The 20,604-nt window shown below is 43.5% G+C and overlaps 1 protein-coding gene across 1 annotated transcript in view; it reads left to right on the top strand.

The window, feature by feature from the left end:
* Positions 1 to 20,604, top strand: part of DGKI (diacylglycerol kinase iota) — a gene marked incomplete at its 5' end in the record, with an annotated part of 284,785 nt that overhangs the window by 213,963 nt on the left and 50,218 nt on the right. The window contains 5 exons of the mRNA XM_084617560.1: positions 1,114 to 1,158; positions 7,776 to 7,845; positions 9,524 to 9,564; positions 11,361 to 11,488; positions 11,926 to 12,051. Coding sequence (XP_084473686.1) covers positions 1,114 to 1,158; positions 7,776 to 7,845; positions 9,524 to 9,564; positions 11,361 to 11,488; positions 11,926 to 12,051 — 410 coding nt within the window. The remainder of the gene's footprint in view (positions 1 to 1,113; positions 1,159 to 7,775; positions 7,846 to 9,523; positions 9,565 to 11,360; positions 11,489 to 11,925; positions 12,052 to 20,604) is intronic.

The raw sequence follows: 20,604 nt of genomic DNA, 5'->3' as shown, positions 1-20,604 counted from the left end.
TGGAAAGTAGCTTCACTCAGCATGGAAAAGCCCTGGAAAGGAATTTTGACTCTGAGTTATCTCTGGCTCCAGTTTATGGGGGAACTATGTAACTGGTTCTCTAACTTCCCTTGCTTATGCTGGCTGAATTCCATTGGCTAGCACATTGTGGGAGGAGATGGACTGGGGCCAAGGCTTACCCCCTCCCCACCTACTTACTCACAGGCTGGAAAGTGGAGGCCCCACTAAGTGTACAATGACTCCCACTCATACCCACACTTGCTATCTTGGCAGGCCTCACAGGAAGATGGAGGAAGCTTATGCCCGTTGACTCCCCTGTGTTAGGGCCAGTGATTAATCTGCCTTTATGGTAGGTCATATCCTGGGCCTAGACTATTGGACAGAGTGCCTATTACAATAAAAGAGCTCCCTGGAACTTGCTGTTGGTACCATTATGCTGTGTCTTCCCTGAGGTTAGGTTGTAGTAGACCTCAGAAAAGAATCTGTGAATAGTTTGTGATTTCCTTAAATTTAAAAATTATTCCAAAGTATTTGTTGAAAAGCATGCTGATAATTCTTGTTTGCATGCAGTTTGTTGTGAATATTCTAAATTTGAGCTGTTTTAATAGGGCAACACAGGTCACTTGGTACGTCATTGTTCCCTCTTAGGATGAACATATGTTAGTTCTTAGAAGTTTTTATATCCAGAGATGCAAATATCCATGTTTGCGGATCGCAGATCAGATGCAGATACAAATTTTGTATCCTCACAGGGCTCTAAGAATTGGGTTTCTGGGCCAAACGGTTCAAAATGCAAAATTTGCTTTCCACAAATATCCTCAGTATTAATTTCAGATCCTCTGAGTGAGCGAGCATTGCAGCCAGAAGAGTTATTTGCTAGAATACTTATTGGAAGTGAGCACAAAAGAGTTGCAAACATGATGAAAGCTAATACTCTAAAAAATGTGAATAAATAGTTGCAAAATTCTTGTGTGTTTTTTACCCTGTTCTTGGGTGGAGTTGCACACGCTAAATAAATAAATTGGGTGGAGTTAGTGCGGGCATTTCTTCTGTGGAGTTTGTAAATTGGTTTTGGATTCATTGTCATTGCCATTTCTTTTATTCTCACATTAGGACCTGCAGTCGGTAACTTCTTCTATGCAGAGAGTTCACTACCAGGTAAAATATGAAGAGCACGTCTTGTTTTAATTCTTTAAGATGTAGAGAAAAGTTAGTCTCAGCAAGGAGTTAATATGATGTTTGAATTCAGATTACACTCCCCCGATATGAAGCTGGACTTTGAATAGAGGGTGTATCTGAGGTTAGCCTTAAATTACCATGTATCCCAAAGTTTGAGATGAGTTTCTGTATCCTCACAAGACAGCCCCTTCTCTTGCAAACCCTGGATTATGGAACTGGTCTCAAAATTATTTTGGGTTGGCACAACATCATAATGAAGGTTGTACTGGAACACCATTGCATTTTTTCTCAAATTAGTGGTTTGAAGAGTTTGTCCCGTAAGACAAATGGCTAAACCTGAATAGATACTCTCACTTTTTCTGATAAATGGAACAATAATATAATATCTCACACAGCCAGTAGCCTGAAATAATACAGTATGTCAATGAGATTAAAAACAGAAATCCTGGAACATTCATAACCACTGCGCCACACAGATCAGAATGTGCACCTATCCCAGCTTTAAATTGATTCACACAGATACATTTTAGAAGCTGGTTGTCTAAATTGTGCATGCAAATCTTTCTTTTGCCCATAAAACAGAATTCTGTGCAGCATGGTTTCCATTGGTATTTGCAATTTAGAAGGCCAGTTTTGAAAATTAGGCCTCCAGTATGTATTTCTTAACTACGTTGTCATATGCGATAAATGGGGTACTGTGCCCGGGGTATTTTATCTGGTTCTGTATTAGGAAATGCTCTCTTGGAATTAATCATTCTGTCCACTGTACCACCTTAAAATTGAAAACAGGGATTTGAATAGAATATATCACTGGGACTGCCCACCTGAGATTAACTTTATTGTCTCCTCAACTAATTTGTCATTGGCAGTGGATTAGTAATGATATAGTAAAGATTTACTGTGATAGAATCCAAACCACAGGGCTCAAACCTGCAAGGTTCTGAGCATCCTTTTAAGGGTTTAATGTCTCCAACTCCCATTGAAATCAGTAGGAACTGAGGGTATTAAATACGTCACAGAACTCAAGTACATTGTAGTTACGAGACCATTATGGTTTAGGAACAGATTATTTTTTGAGGATCAGTGATTAGCTGGGTGACATAGACTCCAGTTAGACACAATCCCAACATATGGCTTGAGCCCTAATAGATACTAATAGAAAATGTACATTTGGAAAAAAATGATTTTGAAAGTTCTTTTTTGAATGGTTGTGTATTGGTTCTGTTGTTCCCCTTCCAATTTCAACATCATACTGTTGATATTTGTGTCAGCCACTTCCAAGTATTGAGCATAAGAGCATTATACATTAGACAATAAAATGGTGAGAGTTATTCCATTCAGCTCATTATAGAAGAGTGCATATCCAGAATTACCCTGACTGGCTGCTGGCTGCTTCACACAAAGGGAACAGCTGGACATAAAACGCTGGACTACGTGTGTATGTATATGCAGGCACAAACTAGAGTAACCAAAGTGTGGAGTGTCAGAGATCATCCTCCCTGCAGCACTGAGGTAGCTCTAACTGTAGTTATCAGCTCTGTATAAATGAATCGCCTAACTGGCTCTGGAAGTGCAAGTCAGCTTGAAACCTCTATCAATACTTTATGATGTTTCATTTTGAATGGAACTGCCTTTATGTTTTGTCTTCTGTGCTTGTTTATCCTTGATTGTTCCGGCATCTGTGTATTCTCAGTGGGTTCTTGCTACAAACTGTCTTGTCAGGTTAATTTGGGGGCTGCTCCATATTTTGTTGGCAACCAACTATAAATTATGGAAAGGAAGAGAAATCAGGGCAAGAGCAGGATAAAGTGCTTCAGCTGATAGAATTGTCTTCATGTCTCACTAATAAGGTTTCACAGGCACTTTTAAATCTTATAAACATTTACATTTCTCTCTTGGGCTTCCTCTGCAGTTGGAAATGAGAAGAGTCAGCATAAACTCTATCAGTGAGCTCACTGCAAATTCAAAAATTGGTGCAAGATTTTTTTTCATTCTGTTTGTTCCTCAGATATGTTTAATGCATTCTCATATGAGTGATACCTGCCCATCTGGGTTTAGCTTCTGAGGCAGGCCTGCCCTCAGTGAAGTAATGGAGGAAGCACATGCAGATTTCTGATTTGAGTTTCCACCTGGCAATGTTATCCTTTCCACTGCATCTTCTGATAGGGTCCAGGGATCTGACCCCATGTCTGCTTCAGTTTGTCCTCAGCCCATCTACCCCTCTGATACACATCAATAACCTTAGATTCTTCCTCATTTTCATCCCCTGCTTCTTTTACTCTAGTCCTCACCCTATAGAAGGTAAGTAGTAGTATACACTCACACTCACACACACACACACACTAGTAAATCCAAAAAAATCCTCTAGGCCATAATTTCCCTCAATAAGTTCTAGACACACAGCATACCCACTCACTCACACAAACAAATAAACTCTATAAACCAGGCATACTATTTCTCTGACAAGCTGAGATGGAAGAAAGATGGTTACTGTTATCCCTATTTCCAATTACTTGCGAGGCACTCGGAAGGGTAAGAGCTGAGTCAGTCCTGCTAGCCACAGATGTCAGGTTCCAGGGAGCTTTACGTTTCCATGAGTTTCAAACCTGATGCTTAGACCGCTAAGCCAAGTCTTCTCATAAGTATGCACATAAACAGAGTGTGGAGTTTCTGCTTTCCTTCTCCTCATGTCTCTTCAAGGACTTATGTGTACAGTTGTATTCAAACATAGGGCAGTGGATGCAAGAAAGGAAATGTATGGTGACCAAAGACAAAAGAAGGGACGACAGATAAGCACTGGCAATAAATGAATGCAGGACTTAGAGACCAGTAAAATGCAAGTTTGGGAGTGAATTGAGACAACTTTACTTTCTGGGGAGTAGAGGTGGATATAGGTAATATGTGTAAGAAGTTTTTCATCAAGTGAAACTTGTGAACCTGTAGCAACTCAGGCAAGAGTTTGCTCCTCGGACCCGAGCAAACTGCCATATCTTTGAGTGCACCGAAACATTGTTTAAGTTGTCTGGAGCAGCCTTTTCCTTTTCCTCATGGATAGTCAGGAAAGGAAGCCAATAATAGGTAGCACAAATCAAGCCCAGAGGCAGAAGCTAATAAGATGAATCTTACAAAAGCTGGTAGGCTGCCAAAGAAAGTTGTTAACAACTTGCAGTTGCCTCGTGCCAAACTAATATGCATCCACCTGGCTGAGAAACAAAAGACACGGTCCATCAAAACATTAAACACTAATCATGGGAACAGCTTATTGTAAACAATGCCTAGAGAGTGCAAGCACTCTGCTGACCAAGAATAACAGGGAATGTGTGTATGTGTGCAGTACTGGAATAACCCTATTAAATCTCCAAGTTTTGAGGAAGCATCTAATGCCTTTAGATAAATGAAGAAGCAGTGCATGATACCCACTAATATATGGAAATGTGACTTGTGATTTGATCAACCAGAAGTTTAATTTATCTAGAGTTTAGCTGAAAGTAAAACCTCATTCAGGTCACTCTGAGATTTTCCCTAAGAATTTACAAAAAAACCAACAAATTCTTGAGCATCCTGATTTGCATAGCTCTGCAACCTAGGGGAATGGAGGGATGAAACACCATTTCCCTTCCCCCTAGATTCTTTGGTTTCTTCCAAATTTTGTTCAATGCTTGGATATCAACATGACAGAAATATTTCAGATAGATGAAAAACAAATAATCATTTGCAAAGCAGGAAAAACAAAACTATCCACAGGGGAATAAATGTTATTTCCACATTTCTAAATGATACAAATATTGGCAAGTAAATCCACAAAAATTAAAAACTGTTAAATGAACAAAGTACTTGACAGTATCTGTATTAAAGCTCCAAATGTCTTATTTGTGAACAATAAAGTGAAACGGTCCATTATGTTACCTTCTATACCTAATATAGCTCCCCTCTTGTGTATTAAGCAGCCTCATTCACCTCCTCTAAATAAGCTGCACATTTTCAATAGTGAAGGTAATTAATCACTAGTAATTACCCTTACCTAGGGGTATGATGTATTCTCCATCATCTGAAGTCTTTAAATCAAGGTTGTCTTTCTAAAAAATATACTTTAGCTCAGTGTTTCCCAAATGGTGGGTCATGGGGAGGTTGGAGATGGGTTGGGCCCAATGTGGAGATGGGGTCTTGGGGTGGTGGTGGTGGTGGAGAGTGAGCCTGCCCCACACTCACCCTGCAGCAGCAGCTCCTGTCCCGTGGGGCTGGGCCTAGCTTCCTGCTCTGGGCATTGCAACCTGGCATGCAGAGTTACAGTGCCACCCACTCAAATTTGGCCCAGCTGCTCCTCTATCATGGCGGAGTGGTGGCTGGGCCAAACCTGAGTGGCGCTATAGTCTCATGCACCAGGTTGCAATGCCCAGAGCCAGAAGCTTGTCCCAGCCGTGTGGGACAGGAGCTGCCACTATGGGGTGAGTGTGGGGTGTGCTCACTCTCCTATCCCCACTCCAGCGCCTTTCCTCTGCACTGGGCCTGCAGTAGGGTTGCAGTGCTAGGGTGGAAGGTGCTTCTGTGAGAGGTCGGTACCCCTTTGGCAGGGCAAAGAGGAGGATGTAGTGGTGGCAGAGGAGGAGAAGGATGCTGGCCTGATTTTGGGCCCACAAATTTGGACCGTGAGTGGGTCACAAAAAAAGACAAGATGTAGTTGGTGGGTGGCCTTCCTGAAAAGTCTGGGAACTGCTCCTCTAGCTCAAATAGAAGTTAAAGATTTGATGCAAGAACTGCTTGGTGAAATTCTATGGGTTGTTTTGCAGGTCAGACTAGAACATCATAATGGTCCCTCCTGTCTTTATAGTCTGTGACGCTGTAACTCGCTTTCTGGTGCTGGATCTTTAAACAAAAAATAATTGAAACAAAACGAAACTATCAGCTTGCTCTGGTTTCCATGTAAAACAATTGTTTCTCAAATGGAGCCTTTCCTCCCCTTTGTGCTGTTACCTATCCCCATTCCCTGCACCCTGGCATGCACCCACCGTAGTCTGTTGTCCTTATTCATTGTGCATTCTAATTTAGGACCAGATTCTGCCCTGATTTACACTCCATGCAACTCTACTGGACATTTTTGCTCTAGATGTAAATCAGAGCAGAATTTGGCCCTAAATGTACAGAAATTTGGGTGTTCACTTATGACCAATTGGACCGGGTCATCTCCTACACTGGCAAATCATTCAGCACAGTGTTGCAATCCGCTGGCCTGTTGGTCTAGTGGCAGTACAACACAGCACCTTGTAGTGGATCCGAGTTTGGGTTCTTTGCTCCTCAGTGCAGGTGAGGCTGAGAGTGCTGCAGGGCCAGCATGTTCAGCTCTTTGGTGCTTTTTTGTGCAGGGGAAGCCTCCTATTTCTCTTTATTAATTCTCTTCTGGGGAGTTCTGGTAGTGGCATTGGCAGGCTTTGAGAGGAATCTCTCTTCAGCCAGAAGGATGGTTGTGTTAGTGCAGTGGTTCTCAGACTAGGGGCATCACTTGTTCAGGGAATGCCCCTGGCAGGCCGGGCCAGTTTGTTTACCTGCCGTGTCCGCAGGTTCGGCCGATCGCAGCTCCCAGTGGCAGTGGTTCGCTGTTCTCAGCCAATGGGGGCTGCGGGAAGCGCTGTGGGCCGAGGGACGTGCTGGTCGCCCTTCCCGCAGCCCCCGTTGGCCTGGAGCGGCGAACCGCAGCCAGTGGGAGTCGTGATCGGCCGAACCTGTGGACCCGGCAGGTAAACAAACTGGCCTGGCCTGCCAGGGGCTTTCCCTGAACAAGTGGCACCCCTAGTTTGGGAACCACTGTGTTAGTGGATTATTGTTATTTGTTCAAATGACAGTGGTACCCAAAAGTGCTAATGTTTCCAAACACAGAGGAAGACACAGTCCCCAACCTAATGAGCATACAGACTAGAAATATGAAGATAGATGGAGGGAAGGACAGGACATACAAGCATTGTGATCAGGATGAAGACAGGCGTATAATGGCATGTCTAGACTGCAAAAAATAAAGTATGGTATTACCTGCATTATCTATCTGGGGTTAAAATAGCAGTGAATTTGGGTTTTAATTCAGATTAGCACTTGAGTTCAATCCCATGCTACCCTACAGGATTCCATTCAAACTCTGAACCGGAGTTAAAAGCTGAGTTGCTGTGTCTTCACTCCTATTTTAACCCATGTTAGCTAACCTGATTAAGAACACACCTATTTCTGCAGTGTAGACATATCCTTACTGACATGTTTGTTTGTCTCCTGTGTCTGTTTTTAGACCCCTCCCTTCTCAATATTCATCATCGTCTCCACCATTGTAAATGATTAATTCCCATGTGACATAGTAGGCGACTTAGCTAGTTTTGGTACTGGGCTTTTGAGACCTCTGAGCTGAAGGGAGTGGATACCAAAGGATATGATTGGTGCTGGCAAAGAAGATGGCTTTGCACACAGGAACTGACAGCTAGAAAAGTGGGACTAAGTTAATTAGCTTTTACCTTTAGGGTAAAGTCAGCAAAGAAAAATAAATGGGTAAATAATTCAGTTTTAGACAAAAGAGTTGTTTTTTTTTTTTTTTAAATGTTCTTTCCCTCCCCTGCACCCAGGATCAGGAAGGTTCCTTCCCACGAGTACTTTCTGTTCAGAGGCTCTCTCCTAGATGGTGCTTCCTAGATGGTAAGTGTATCTGCCTCTGGCACTATGATCAGGTCTTGTCATTGAAACACATTGAGAGACTAGTATTTCCAAAATTATGAGCCTAAAGGCCCGGTGCTGCCCTTTGCTGTGCTAGGCAGGTAAGAAGGAGAAGGGTGCCTCTTCTTGCCTTCTCAGAAGCGGAGCAAGAGCTTTCTCTTGTGTGTGGCTAGAGGCCTGGCTGACTAGTGTGCCTGCTGTGGCCAGATCAACACAGCCCGTGGCAATCCACAGCAGTGAGCTTCCCAGCCCAGGCTGACAGACTACTGCGCTAAAAATATCTGCGTAGATAGTGCTTTTAAGTTGCAGCTCAGGCTCTGAAGCACACCGCCATCCCTAGGCTTCGGAGCCAAACTCCAGCCAAAGCTACAACCCCTACGCAGCAGTTTTTAGTATGGTAGAGCAAGCCCAAGTCTGTCGACCTGGGCTAGGAGGCTCGCTGCCATGGGCTGTGTAGATGCACCCTCCTCATCGGCTGCTCTTTTTGAAAGAAACAACATGGTTGTTCCTGGCCGTACTTTGACCCCAGTATGGCTGCATCTGTTCATAGCAGGCCTTTGAAATTGCCTTTGAAGACAAGTTTTGTTGTTGTTGGTTTTGGTTCATCTTTGGTCTTTTGGGATTTCAACTTTCCTCTGCAATGTTGAAAATTAAAACCCAGCAGCAAAATGCTACTGCATAAAAACCTCAAAATGAAACTAGCCAGTCTGTAGTTTCATTGCCCAGAGTAAGTTTACATAAGGTAAACAGATAGCACAGATGGTGAAAAACTATGTAGACAGTTCAGATGCTTTCAATTTTAATAATCTAAGCTGCTTTCATAAATAGAACTGGGGAAAATAATACCAGATAATTTACTCAATAATTTCCCCCTTTTTTTCTCTTCACCTTTGCCATGAACAGACTGCAATTTTCTTGAATTTATTTTCAATTCATAATTATTAGCCAATTATTTGATCTGCAGCTTGTTCACAAGCATTTTGATTTATTTGATATAAAAAATTGAGCTGATATGGTTGGACACATATATCGTATGGGCTTTTTTTTTTGTTCCCTGAATGAAAGGCAACTTTTTGTTTTAGGTTTCAGATTTGTAATAAGAGGCAATCATACCAGAAATTTGCTTTCCATACTTTTTGCATTATTTTCCTAAAATTTGCTGTTTCAGTGAACATTCCTGCCAATAAAATCATTTGCTGGAAATGTTAGCAGAAAGTGGGGGGAAACAAGGGCAGATATGTATATAGTCAGAACAAATAAATTGTTTAGCAGTATCTACTGAGCGCTATTAACAACACAGGGAAAGACTTTTACTTGTCTCCTTTGTAGAGCGCTTTGAGATCTATGGCTAAAAGCACTATATAAGAGCTGTGATATTATTATTTTTATTATTATAAAATATATTAAACTTCACAATGACCCTTAAAGTTCCCTCCGTGTGTGTGATATTGTTTGTGACTGGATTTTTTAATAAAGTACCATGACCTTTGTTTTGTTAAACTCTGCCTTTAAAATCGCCACATTAGTCCTCATGAAAAGCTGGCACGACTCCTCTAGTTGCCTTTACCCAAGGGCTGAATTTAGTCCAATCTACAATGTGGATTCAGTTTTGCTCAGATCTTTTTCTTTAACACAGCTCTGCTGTTTCCCTTTCTTGCAGCAACTTCTGCTGATCGTTTTTACCGCATTGACAGATCTCAGGTAAATTTCCATTCATTCACTGTTTCTATAGATCTTTTTAAAGCATTGTCAGATACAGCTTAAAATGAATTATCTGTATTTGTTCCTGTGTGTCTTAAAGTTCTGCTGATGCCTCATGAAAAACTGAAATATATTTTGGGCCAGATCCTCAGCTGGTGTAAATTGACATAGCTCTACTGAAGTCAGTGAAGATTTATACCCACTGAAGATCTGCCCTTCTATCTACAAGCAATTTAATGTTCAAATAGTTTTCTTCATTCTTCTTCCTTATCCTCTATTTCTAAGGACATATGTGTGCAAACAGAATATTTATCAGTTTATCCTCTGCTGTTTATAACAAACCTGAAAACCTAGTCTTCTGTGAATGACATTCGATAGCTGTGGAACTTAAACGATGTTAACAAATTGTGAATTATGATTAGAGCTGTATAAAATGCTCACAAAGAAAGAGAAAACAATTATCAAACTCCACTAGTTTCAGGTTTTATTTCCAATTTGAGAGTGAGAATAATTTATGACCCTGGACTTAGTTTTTAATCAGGTTGGACCAGTTAATGGTTTTGCATCACAATCATGCAACTGTAAAACACTGGTCAGGTGTGTCTTTGTCCCTCTTCTGGACCATGTCAAAAAGTCTCCTGAGTCTGCTACTGTCTCCAGGTTGATGGAGATGGTCCTGTAGCTTGAGCCGTGGAGGATCATGCTTGTAGACCAGAGGGTCCCAGCTTCAATTGCTGTGGATCATCTGAGAAGGGGTGTCTTTACACAAGTTGCTGTTTTGACAAAATGCCAGGTGCCAGGATGAGGTTTTACTTTAAGGTTTGGAGAACCTGAAAACTCACAAGCAAGGTGAAGTAGATGAAATAAAATGTTGGCTTGAACCTCTAGGGATGTGAACCTACCGAGTTTTGCATAGCTTTCATTATGATGCTATAGATGCCCTTGGGTTTGCTCTCTCCCTCCTCCCCCATGTCTCTTTGGGGCTGAAAGTGAGGATCCATGATGTTTCCACTGAGCACAAGATTGCAAATTTACTCTCCCTCACACTCATATTGAACTTCCCAGAACGGTAAAGGGGTGGGGATTATTGAACCTTCTTCTATATCTCTGAGGAACTGGAAGGAGTGGGACAGTGGTAATGGAGATGCAACCCCCACAAACAAAACAAACAAACAAACAAGGCACAAAAGAAATAAAATGGCTTGGGAGAGTCCCACCAGGCTCCGAAATGTTCTTCTGTGCCAAGGTCAGTTCTGGCTTTCTGGGCAGCCCTCAATCCTGAACACTGGAAGGAGTGTCTAGCCACAAATGTCAGTGTCAGCGGACTCTGTGGATCTTTCAGTTGTCTCTCAGGAGGTGTTTCTCAGTTGTTGGTGGAACGTAGAACAGAGACCAATGGAGACAAGGTGGAACCAGACTTGTAAGCATTGTTGCGGAATTGATACTTGCTGCAGGTGGAGGGGGAAATCCTGCAGGCAGAGCCGACTCTAGGCACCAGCAAAACGAGCAGGTGCTTGGAGCGGAACATTTCTAGGGGTGGTACACCTGGGGGAGGAGGCGGGACCGGGGATTTGGGGAAAGGGTTGGGAAGGGGCAGAGATGGAGCAGAGCCGGGGGTGGGGGAGCATGAAAAAAAAGCGGGGGCGGCCAAAATTTTTTTGCTTGGGGCGGCAAAAATCCTAGAGCTGGCCCTGCCTGCAGGATGGGCCAATTTTCACCTAGCTTTCTGATAGTCAGTTTGGCCTCCTGACAGATTGCTGGTGACTCATTATTGACTCTCTGTCTCATTCTAAAAGGAACATTTGCACTTTGTGACGGAAATTTCGCAGGACGAGATTTTTATCCTGGACCCAGAGCTGGTGATATCACAGCAGGTGGGGACGCCGCCGGGAATGCCTGATCTGGTAGTGGAGCAGGCCTCTGGGTAAGCACTTCCTTTCCCAGGCTGGGCTCTGGCCTTTGCAGCTTTTCTAGGTGTGGGCACTTCCCTTCCTGCGCTTCGACAGTAGGAAGAGGAAAAGGCAGATATTAAAGTAAGGAGTTGGGTGAACAGATCCATTGATCAAATTACAAACTCTTTCTCTATGGCGCTGAGGTTCAGATACTGGTACATGGGGTCTTAAATTGACCTGTGAACCTGGGAGTTACAATGAAGTGTCTCCATTTCCCCTTGTCCTGTTGGCTGATCAATATATGCTCACACTGAATTAAAGCCCACACTCACTCCTCCCAATGAGCTGTGTAGGGCTAATCCAGCTAGAAAAGTACTGCAAATAAATGAGTATAAGGGAGCTTCAAATTGGAGAATGAAAAGCAGCCTCTGAGGAATTCATCTCTTTCTCTTCCTTCCTTGTGTTTTAGAATATCGGATCGGTGGAACCCTGCAGTCCGAAAGCGGATGCTGAGCGACAGTGGCCTTGGCAAGATTTCCCCGCACTACGAGGTACCTGACAAACAAAAGGACGCCAGCCAGACACACATGCTGCAGTAAGAGCCCTCTGCATTTCTCTGCTTGATGCTGCACCATCACCATCACGACTGACAACTTTTAGTTGGTCTTTTAAAATGTAGTGGGTTATAGTGACAGAATGAAATGGAGTCTTTCTTTCTTTTTTCCCCCCACTTCTCCCTTCTGCTTCATCCTCTTTCTCTGTCAGTTGCTTTTCCTTTCCTTTCTTTCTCCAGCTTTCAGTCTCCCATAGTCTTAATAACATTGGTCCAGATTTCCAAAAGTGAGTAGTGATTCTGGATATGTCAAATTTTGGCTGCAAAACAGGAGGCACCTTAAAGGTCCTGGTTTTCAGAACAAGCTGAATGCTCAACCTCTGCAAAAAGCCTCCTTTAAGGTGTGTCACGTTGATCACCCCAAAATGGAGGCACTCCAAATCACTAGTCATTTTGAAAATATAGGCCACAGCTTCCAAGGGTTCAGAGCCAAGGTTAGCATTTTGGGGCTGTTTTTAGACAAAATTTTGCTGTCCCACTTCCACAATATAACAGATTCCTATCCACTGTGATCACACCATGATGTTCAGGGCCAGTTTAAGGCTTTGGGGAGGGTCAGTGAGATGATTCTTTGGCTACACCCCAGACTTAATTGACTCATATTACATAAAAGGTGTGTATTTGCATGTGCATGTGTCTTTCATTTTCCCCATCCTCCCCAATTTTTGCAGAAGTGGAGCCCAACTGCGTGTTCCTGTTGGTTGAAATTTTCAAACACTAATGAAGGGATTTAGACACACAACTCCCATTGAAACTAAAATGGGAGGAGGGTTGCAGAATTCCCTTGTTGGTTCTGAAAATCTCAGCTTTTTACTATAGCAACTGATTTAGTTTGGTTTACATCAATTCTCCTTTACATTTCCAGTTACCCGCAATTTGGGGGGAAAGGAGGAGGAGAGAGGAAGAAAGGCGAGGTCTGCCTGAGGAAAGAGCAATTACATATACAGATCACACAGACTCTGCCTTGTCATGGGAAGATTTTGGTTCAGTTCTTGGCCTTGATCTTGTGCTCCCCAGAATGATAGGGACTGTGAATATTGCAGGGGGAAAGCTAAACAGCTCGGGAGAGCCTGCAGTTTTACCTAGGCCAGAATGTAGGGCCTTAAACTTGGGGCATGTGAAGCAGAAAGAAATTAGAATGATGTAATGTAATCCCTGGCCAAGTGGAATAAAGTTAATTAGGTGTGAAAAATGTTCTGACAGCTGTGAGGACAGATTTTGTTTAAAGTGATGTGTAAAGAAACATTTGCATAGATACAACAATGGTGTTTATTAGAGAGATTCATTTATTGCAGGTACAGCTGGTCGTGCCGCCTATCGTTAAGGTTACCTGATACTTATAGGACCCTGTGTTCAGTGGCTTAGAACGTTGTCAAAGTTTAACTGTTTGGGCTGGAATTTTCCATAACAGGAGTTTGCCTCAGATTTTTTTTTTTTTTTTTTTTTTAAAGTTCCAGCTAAAACAGTTCAGCTGTTTCCCAGACTGGGGAAGATTAGGGGAAAGTACTTTGTTTTGCCTGTTTTTACAAAAAAATCTTACAACTGTTTCATTGAGACACTCTAGCTTTGGATCAGGGACTTGAAATTTAGTCATCCTGGTTCCAGAGATGTGCCTTTTGCCATTTCCATGAAAATTCACTCAAATTCAGCCACCTTATAAACTTCTGGAAAATTTTTATACATGCTCAGTAGAGACTTGTTAGAGTCTAGCAGCTAAATTACCCAAAGATTCTGGCCATACTGAGCATGCTTCAATGCATGACTTTTTCTGTGATTGCTATTGCTGGCGGGAGTAGGGGCACTGCAGTACCACGCATAAAGAACTTAGAGCCGGGAGATTGTCCTGTGCTCTGAATGCTTCTGCTGCTTACATCCAGGCAGTGAGGAAGAGAAGGAAACATCCACACTAGAAAGCAGATGAGTGAGAAATGGTGGAAGCAGAGGGATCAGGTTTCAGGAACCGGAAAGGGGTGGACCAGAGGAGACAGGGGTTAGGAGCTGGTAGTGGGTGGGAGCGTATATCGGCACAGAGAGGGAGGGAGCAGGAACAAAAGGGGATGGAGGTGATGGATAGGAGCAGAATGGGTGGGGAAGGAGCCAGTGTGTGGGCTGGATAGGAACAGAAGGGGGAAGGAAGAAGGAGCCTGGGTGGGTGCATAGGAGCAGAGTGGGACGGAGATAGGCTCGGGTTACAGGGTCAGAAGGTTCCATAACCGCTAGAGGACCCTCTCTCTAGAACCTGGAATTACATTATATGGTCACGTACAATTTCCCCCTGCTTTATTCAGTGTACAGGATGCAGCTGCTCTAGCAAGAAATCAGGATTGTGTAGTGAAGGGCAACTGTTGTCTGCAGGACCTCCAAATTAGCGGGCACTTTTGACAATTTTGGTCTTAAACTCTCTGGGCCTATGTTCACCAGCTGTAAAATGAGCCTGACTCCCGGTTACTGTGCTAATGTTTTAGCAATCAGTCCTTAGCACTGGCCACAAACAACTCTTCCATATCAAGGGGTAGGGAGAAAGGGAGTAGGGGAAAACCTTGAAATATCATTAATCAGATGCCATCTGAAAATAAACTCACGTGAAGCGCACTTAATTAAAAACAAGGGGGTAATTAATTTTCTCTAACAAAGACCCCTGCCTAGGAACCATTAAAATAAAACCTCTTTCCCCTCCAAGGGCTTAAGAGTAGGATCAGTGCCAAGCACTGTAATTATTTTCAGATTCTCTCTCTATAGATCTTTTCACTCAGATTGGAGAGACTCAAGGCATCTCTTTGTTTACATACTTTGTCTTTTCAACTGTCCCTGTATTTTCAAAAAGGCTGACAGCATTTTAAAGGGTGGTATATATTTATTCCATGGACACTCCAAACAGTCGTCAGCCGTACTCCTTCTGGATGTGGTCTGCTCTCATGATCTAAGATGAGTCTGTCCAGGTCAGTGCTTGAAAAAGAGACCTCCAAGGAAAACCCAGAGTACTGCAGAAAATGGCACTGGTGAATCAGTTGAAGGCACTTTTTCCTCCTCCAGAGCGAATGCTGGTCCAATGCCCTAGTATGGTGCTAAGGGATATTGTGCTGTATAGCTGGAGGTGTTGTACGGTATTGCTGATGAGAGGTAAAACATGGCCTCTGATCACTTGTAGCTATTAAAAGATCTGATGGAACTTCATGCAAGACATGAGGTATCCCCTGTATTCTGTAAATTTTCCTCTTTGAGTAGTTGTGTTCTGGCTTGCTAAAATTCTTCCTGTAGTTACATTTGAAAAAAAGGTTTTCTGAATGAATAAACTCTATGTTCTGTTGAGAGGGTTGGGCTGGAGAAATGTTCTGCCTATGGGGGGAGTGGGGGAGGGACGAGCTTGATCCTGCAATGTGTTGAACACTGGCCTCAGTCTGGCAAAGCACATAATTAGGTGCTTAACTTTAAGCACATAAGCTGTCTCGTTGAAGTAATTGCTTGTCATCTGATCAAATGCTTCTTAGCAGTCCTTGGCTGGACATACGATAGGATGTGAAAGACTATGCACCAAACAAGGATGTTACTTTATCCCCACCTCCTAACTCCAAAACCACCTTTGAGCTGCCAGTTCTCATTAGTAAGAGCTGGATTTAGGCATGCTCTCTTGAAATGTGTTTCTCGGTGGGTCCATGAAGACCATCTGTGGAATGCAGAGGTGATGTGCTTGTTCTCTGGCCGCATAGCAATGTGAGGAATTCAAAATATTTACTGAAATCATTAGAGCATTGTCTGCTGGTCTGTCATCAGGGAACATTCATGTCTATTCGCTTAAACCTTCAGGCCACAGGATGGTTACCCTATTCCAGGGGTGGCCAAACCCACCGACTCTCTGAGCCGCATACAGTAATTTTCATAAGTTCTCGAGCCAAGCGCACCTGCCAGGGCTCGGGGCTTCTTCCCCCTTCCTGCTGAAGCCCCAAGCCCCGGCAGGCGCCTCCCACAGGGCTGAAGCTCTGAGACATCCCCCTCCCCATTGCAGGGCAGAAGCCCTGAGCTCCCCCTGTCCCAGTCTGATAGGGGAGGGGTGTGTGGGGCTCCGCGAGCTGCACTTTAACTGTAAAAGAGCCGAGCCATAGTTGGGCCACCCCTGCCATATTAGCTGCTGCAGGTGAGGAAAAAAAGAGTGTTGAAAAGGGAAGATGTGAACTGTAACCAGTACTTGATAGAGGTTGGCGATACGCTGAATGAGAGAACCAAACTCCTTCATCTTCAGTCCCCTGGAAAGGGTATTTAATAGCAACTTGTCTAACATCTACCCAGCTGTAATGGCATTGTGTGTCCAGAGCTGTTAGATGTGATATCTGAGTAAAGTACATGGCTCGTGAAGGGTGGGAGAAGGTTGGCCAGCACACCATCTGGTTAAGTTGTACAGAAGAAAAAAAAAGGCCTACAGGGGCTTGAAGATGGCAGCAACACTTCACAATAAGTGGACATTAATTAGCCAGTAATATCACACAGCCACTGCTTTATGAGGCAATAATAATTGAGTGCCCGAGTGGGGAGAAAAAGGAGGCTGGAGGTCAAGTGCTTTATGACAACCAAAGGAATTGGCTCATTTCTGAGGAAATCAGAGTGGCAGTACAAATGTTACAAGGGTTTTTTAAAAGAAAATTGTAGCACAAGGTGAGAGGTGTAGCACAAGGTGAGAGGAGCATCAGGCAAGTGAGTTTGGATGTGAAAAGAGAGAGAAATGTTTGTGCAGTGACAGGATTATGAAAATGTAAAGAGGCCATGTGCAGTTTGAAAATGTGTGGTGCAAGCTGCTAGTGATGAGTGCACCTGAGGAGGTCCAGAGGTTTGCTTTGGATAAACATTTAAAACTTCAGATGTTTCACTATGCTTCTTACTTTTGAAAAACTGAGCATGAAACATCATAAAACTCATTCCCAAATACTTCCAGATAGTCTGTCTGGTAGTATTTCAGCACCACACACTAAAAGGTTTGTTTGGTTCAGATTCTGTTTAAACTCTGGGTGCCGATTTAAGGATTGAGTGGGATATTCTTATTTTATCGAAGCAGTTTACTCACCCCTAGAAACCGATTTTCCAGGCCTGTTTAAGATCATAGACATGTATTTGTGAGTGTAGTCATGGCTTTCAACCCAGTCACATTTAGAGGGTGACACACACAAATTCAACCTGTCACCCGCTCACCCACATATACTTTCTCATGTAAAATGTAATTTAAAAACAATAGCATGATGACATGGAATTTCTCCCTCCCTCCCTCTCTTTCTCTCTCTCTGCTTCTCCCTTCTACTTCATCCTCTTTTTCCATCTGTTGGTCTTCTCTTTCTTTCTCTTGCATTGCCCTCCACTCTTAACAAGATAGCTTATAAGGGACCACTCTCATTACCCTAATGTGGCATATGAGGAAGGCCTACATTTTAGCATCTTTCCCAAGATGACCAAGGAAGGGAAGGGAGAGAGATTAAAAGGTGTATTGGTGTATTCTCCACTGCATCCAAACACAGTTGGTTTTGTACTCGGAAGCAGGAATTCTGCCTGGCCTTATTTTTCTTGAATAGTTCTATGTACCATGAAACAATGGAAATCAGAGACAGTCCCAGCACTATATGAATGGAATTTCAGAAGTTTCACTGTATGCCTTCAATGAAGGCTTATAGACTGAGAAATAATAGCAAGGCTTTACAAGAATTTTTGAATATTTGGCTAAATACAATGGTATAAAATAATCTCTTCTTCCATTGTGATCCCTATGTTTGCAAAATCAAAGCCTTGGTAGAAGTTGCCAGAATCTTTCTGATGTTTTCTTCTGTACTGATTTCAGTAAAGAAATATATATATATATATATATACATATATAATGTTTTTTTTTCTTAGTACAGTAAACTATGTATAAGAACAATCCTCATACTGCAGTACTGGAGGTAGATGTCTCTGGATAAAAGGGACCACTCCTCAGGGAAACTTGGTCTCTTTGCACTTTGACTGCAGAAAGAAGTATGGTTTCTGGACTCCCTCCCAGCTTTTTGTGCTGCTTTTCAGGATGCTGCAGCCCATAGGATTTCAGGAGTTTCTTAATGGCAGCCGCTGCAGCTATCTGTGTCTGATACTCTGGTATGCTGATTTCAGTGTCCAATTATTGTAAAATTTTCCTGGAAAAAATGCCTGATGCTTCTGCTACTATTTACAAAGCTTACCCCAAGGTCAGTGGGGAAGGCACATGATAAACGGGCCGATCCAGAATTCTACCTCAAAAGAGGCATGATAACAAATGTGTCTGGACTGCTTTGGTCAGTTACTTGCAGGCCAGTTTTGAACCAGTCCTCTCCAACTTTGGCATTTCTGCAAACCTAGTCCCTCCTCAGCTTCTCCAGAGTGGTGTCCCTGTTTTGGCTTATTCTTGTGCCCCGCAGAGCCACACCAAATTCCTTCACACCATATGATTCAAGATCTCCTTTAATCACCACCATGGTGAATAAAACGCAATCCAGGGCATGGCTGAGAACTAAAGGCACCTCATGTGGACAACTGAGCAGAAAAAGGAACACCATTTTGAAGGGAAAAGCTGCACAGATTGGGAACCGAGTGGGAAGGAAGGGCACCAAACCACATCTTTGCCTAGGACTGGCTCTGACCATACCCCTTTTATTTTAAAATTGTTTTTGATTTTCATGAAATCAGTTCAGATCTCAAACTTGGTAGTTTGGCTCTGTCAGCAAGGAAACCCCCCATGAGGACCAACTTGAAACACAGACCTTTGGCTGTTTGGGCATCCGGGAGCTGTAATTCCCTGTCTGCTCCCATTCAGCCCCCATTTCTGGGAGGAAGACATGACAGGAATAACCAGTCAGAACTTAGGATTCTGAAAGGCTCAGAGTTAGCTCAGCCATTCTCCTGCTGTCTTGTAGTGAGCACTGGTTTCACGAAGATCATGGTGTTGTTTTCTGGTGACATAGAACTAAGAATGCCACGACACAAATTCATCTCGCAACACAGACTGTGGCAACAACCACCAGTGATGTACATCATGGTATATCTTATTGGATACAAGAGAGCTCTTCCCAGCAGGGCTTCTGAGGCATCAGCCAGTATAAACTTTTAGGAGCTTTTACTGGCCCTTTGTCCCTAATGAGTGACTGAGTCTGTGAAATGAGCAGAAAGATCACAGATGCTGCAGAAAGCACTCAAGTTAATCACTTGTTCCCGAGAAATGGGTGAGCCTTTGGCACCACCTGTCAGTACAGTGTCAGGGTCTTGATTTATCTAATCAGGACTGGCATTTAGAGAAATCATTTTTTGACTTAACAGAGTAAAATTTCCATGAAAGTAATTGAGACCCAATATATATGGAGTCCCACATCATCATTTTGACAGACTTTTTCCAGCAATAACTGAACTTTAAATCAGTCTTGTGCCACCTCTTCTGCTGTTAATAAATGTGGTTAAAAAGGAAATGAAAGTGTCTTTTTCGTTTGCATAGACACAAACCTATTTGCATAAAAGATTGCAAGACAAGTTATGTTTGTTTTTTTCCTCTGGAAGTAGGTCTTCTGCCTCCTGCTGTTTAGGGACTGAGGTGCTAAGGGGTTGTAATGAAAGCTGCTGGATCTGACAAGACTATCTGTGTTTCTGGCCCTTCAGTATATGATGGAAATACAGTGTATTCTGTATACTGTTAAATATAGTATTTCCCACCATCCCTACTTCTAAGCAGGGGTGAAAATAATATTAAATTCTTACAGTCTGGGGGCTGGCTCCGGCTCCCATAAAGGGCGGGGCCTCAGGTGGAAGGGGTGGGGTTGGGTGGGTCAGCCTTCCCCAGCCTGCCCATCTGCGCTGCCTGGACCCCACCGCCCAGGGCTCCGGTTGTGATTTAAAAGGGCCCAGGGCTCTGGCAGCTGCCACGGTGGCAGTGGTTGTGACTGGGAGCCCCAGGCCCTTTTAAATCACTGGCCCCGGGGCAGCTGCCCCTTTTGCCGCCCCCCGACCCCCGTCGGTGGCTGGGGAGGGGCAAAAGGGGCAATGATGTTAAAGTGCCGTGGCAGCACTTTAACGTCGTCGCCCCTTTTGCCTCCCCATTGGTGGCCCTGCCAATAGGGTCCCTACCGGCGGGGCCGCTGACAGGGAAGGGGCAGTGACATTAAAGGACATTTAAGGAGCGTTCTTTGCCACGGCAGTGCTTTAACATTGTTGCCCCTTCCCTCCCTCGCCCGGTTGGCAGCCCTGCCATACTGGCAGGGCCACTGATGGGGGAGGCAAAAGGGGCCGTGACGTTAAAGTGCTGCTGTGGCAACGCTTTAACATGGGCTGTGTACAGGCTGGTACCGGCTTCTGATCAGTACGCAGTACTGGCCTGTACCGGCTCGTTTCACCCCTCTTCTAAGTGAATAATTTAGACAGAGTGGATCCCGCCAGAACAGATTTGGCATGGATTTTAGTTTCTTCTTCTCCCTCTTCCTGATTCTGGAAATGAAGGCTCTTAATGATTTTGTAAAATCTCAGCATATGATGAGCAGTTGAGGAAACTTGCCCTGCTAACAAATT

This window comes from Lepidochelys olivacea (genome assembly GCF_965140295.1).
Source record: "Lepidochelys olivacea isolate rLepOli2 genome assembly, chromosome: 1".
NCBI lineage: Eukaryota > Metazoa > Chordata > Testudines > Cheloniidae > Lepidochelys > Lepidochelys olivacea.
The sequence above is the reverse complement of the archived record's forward strand: the minus strand, read 5'-3'. Positions and strand labels throughout refer to the sequence as shown.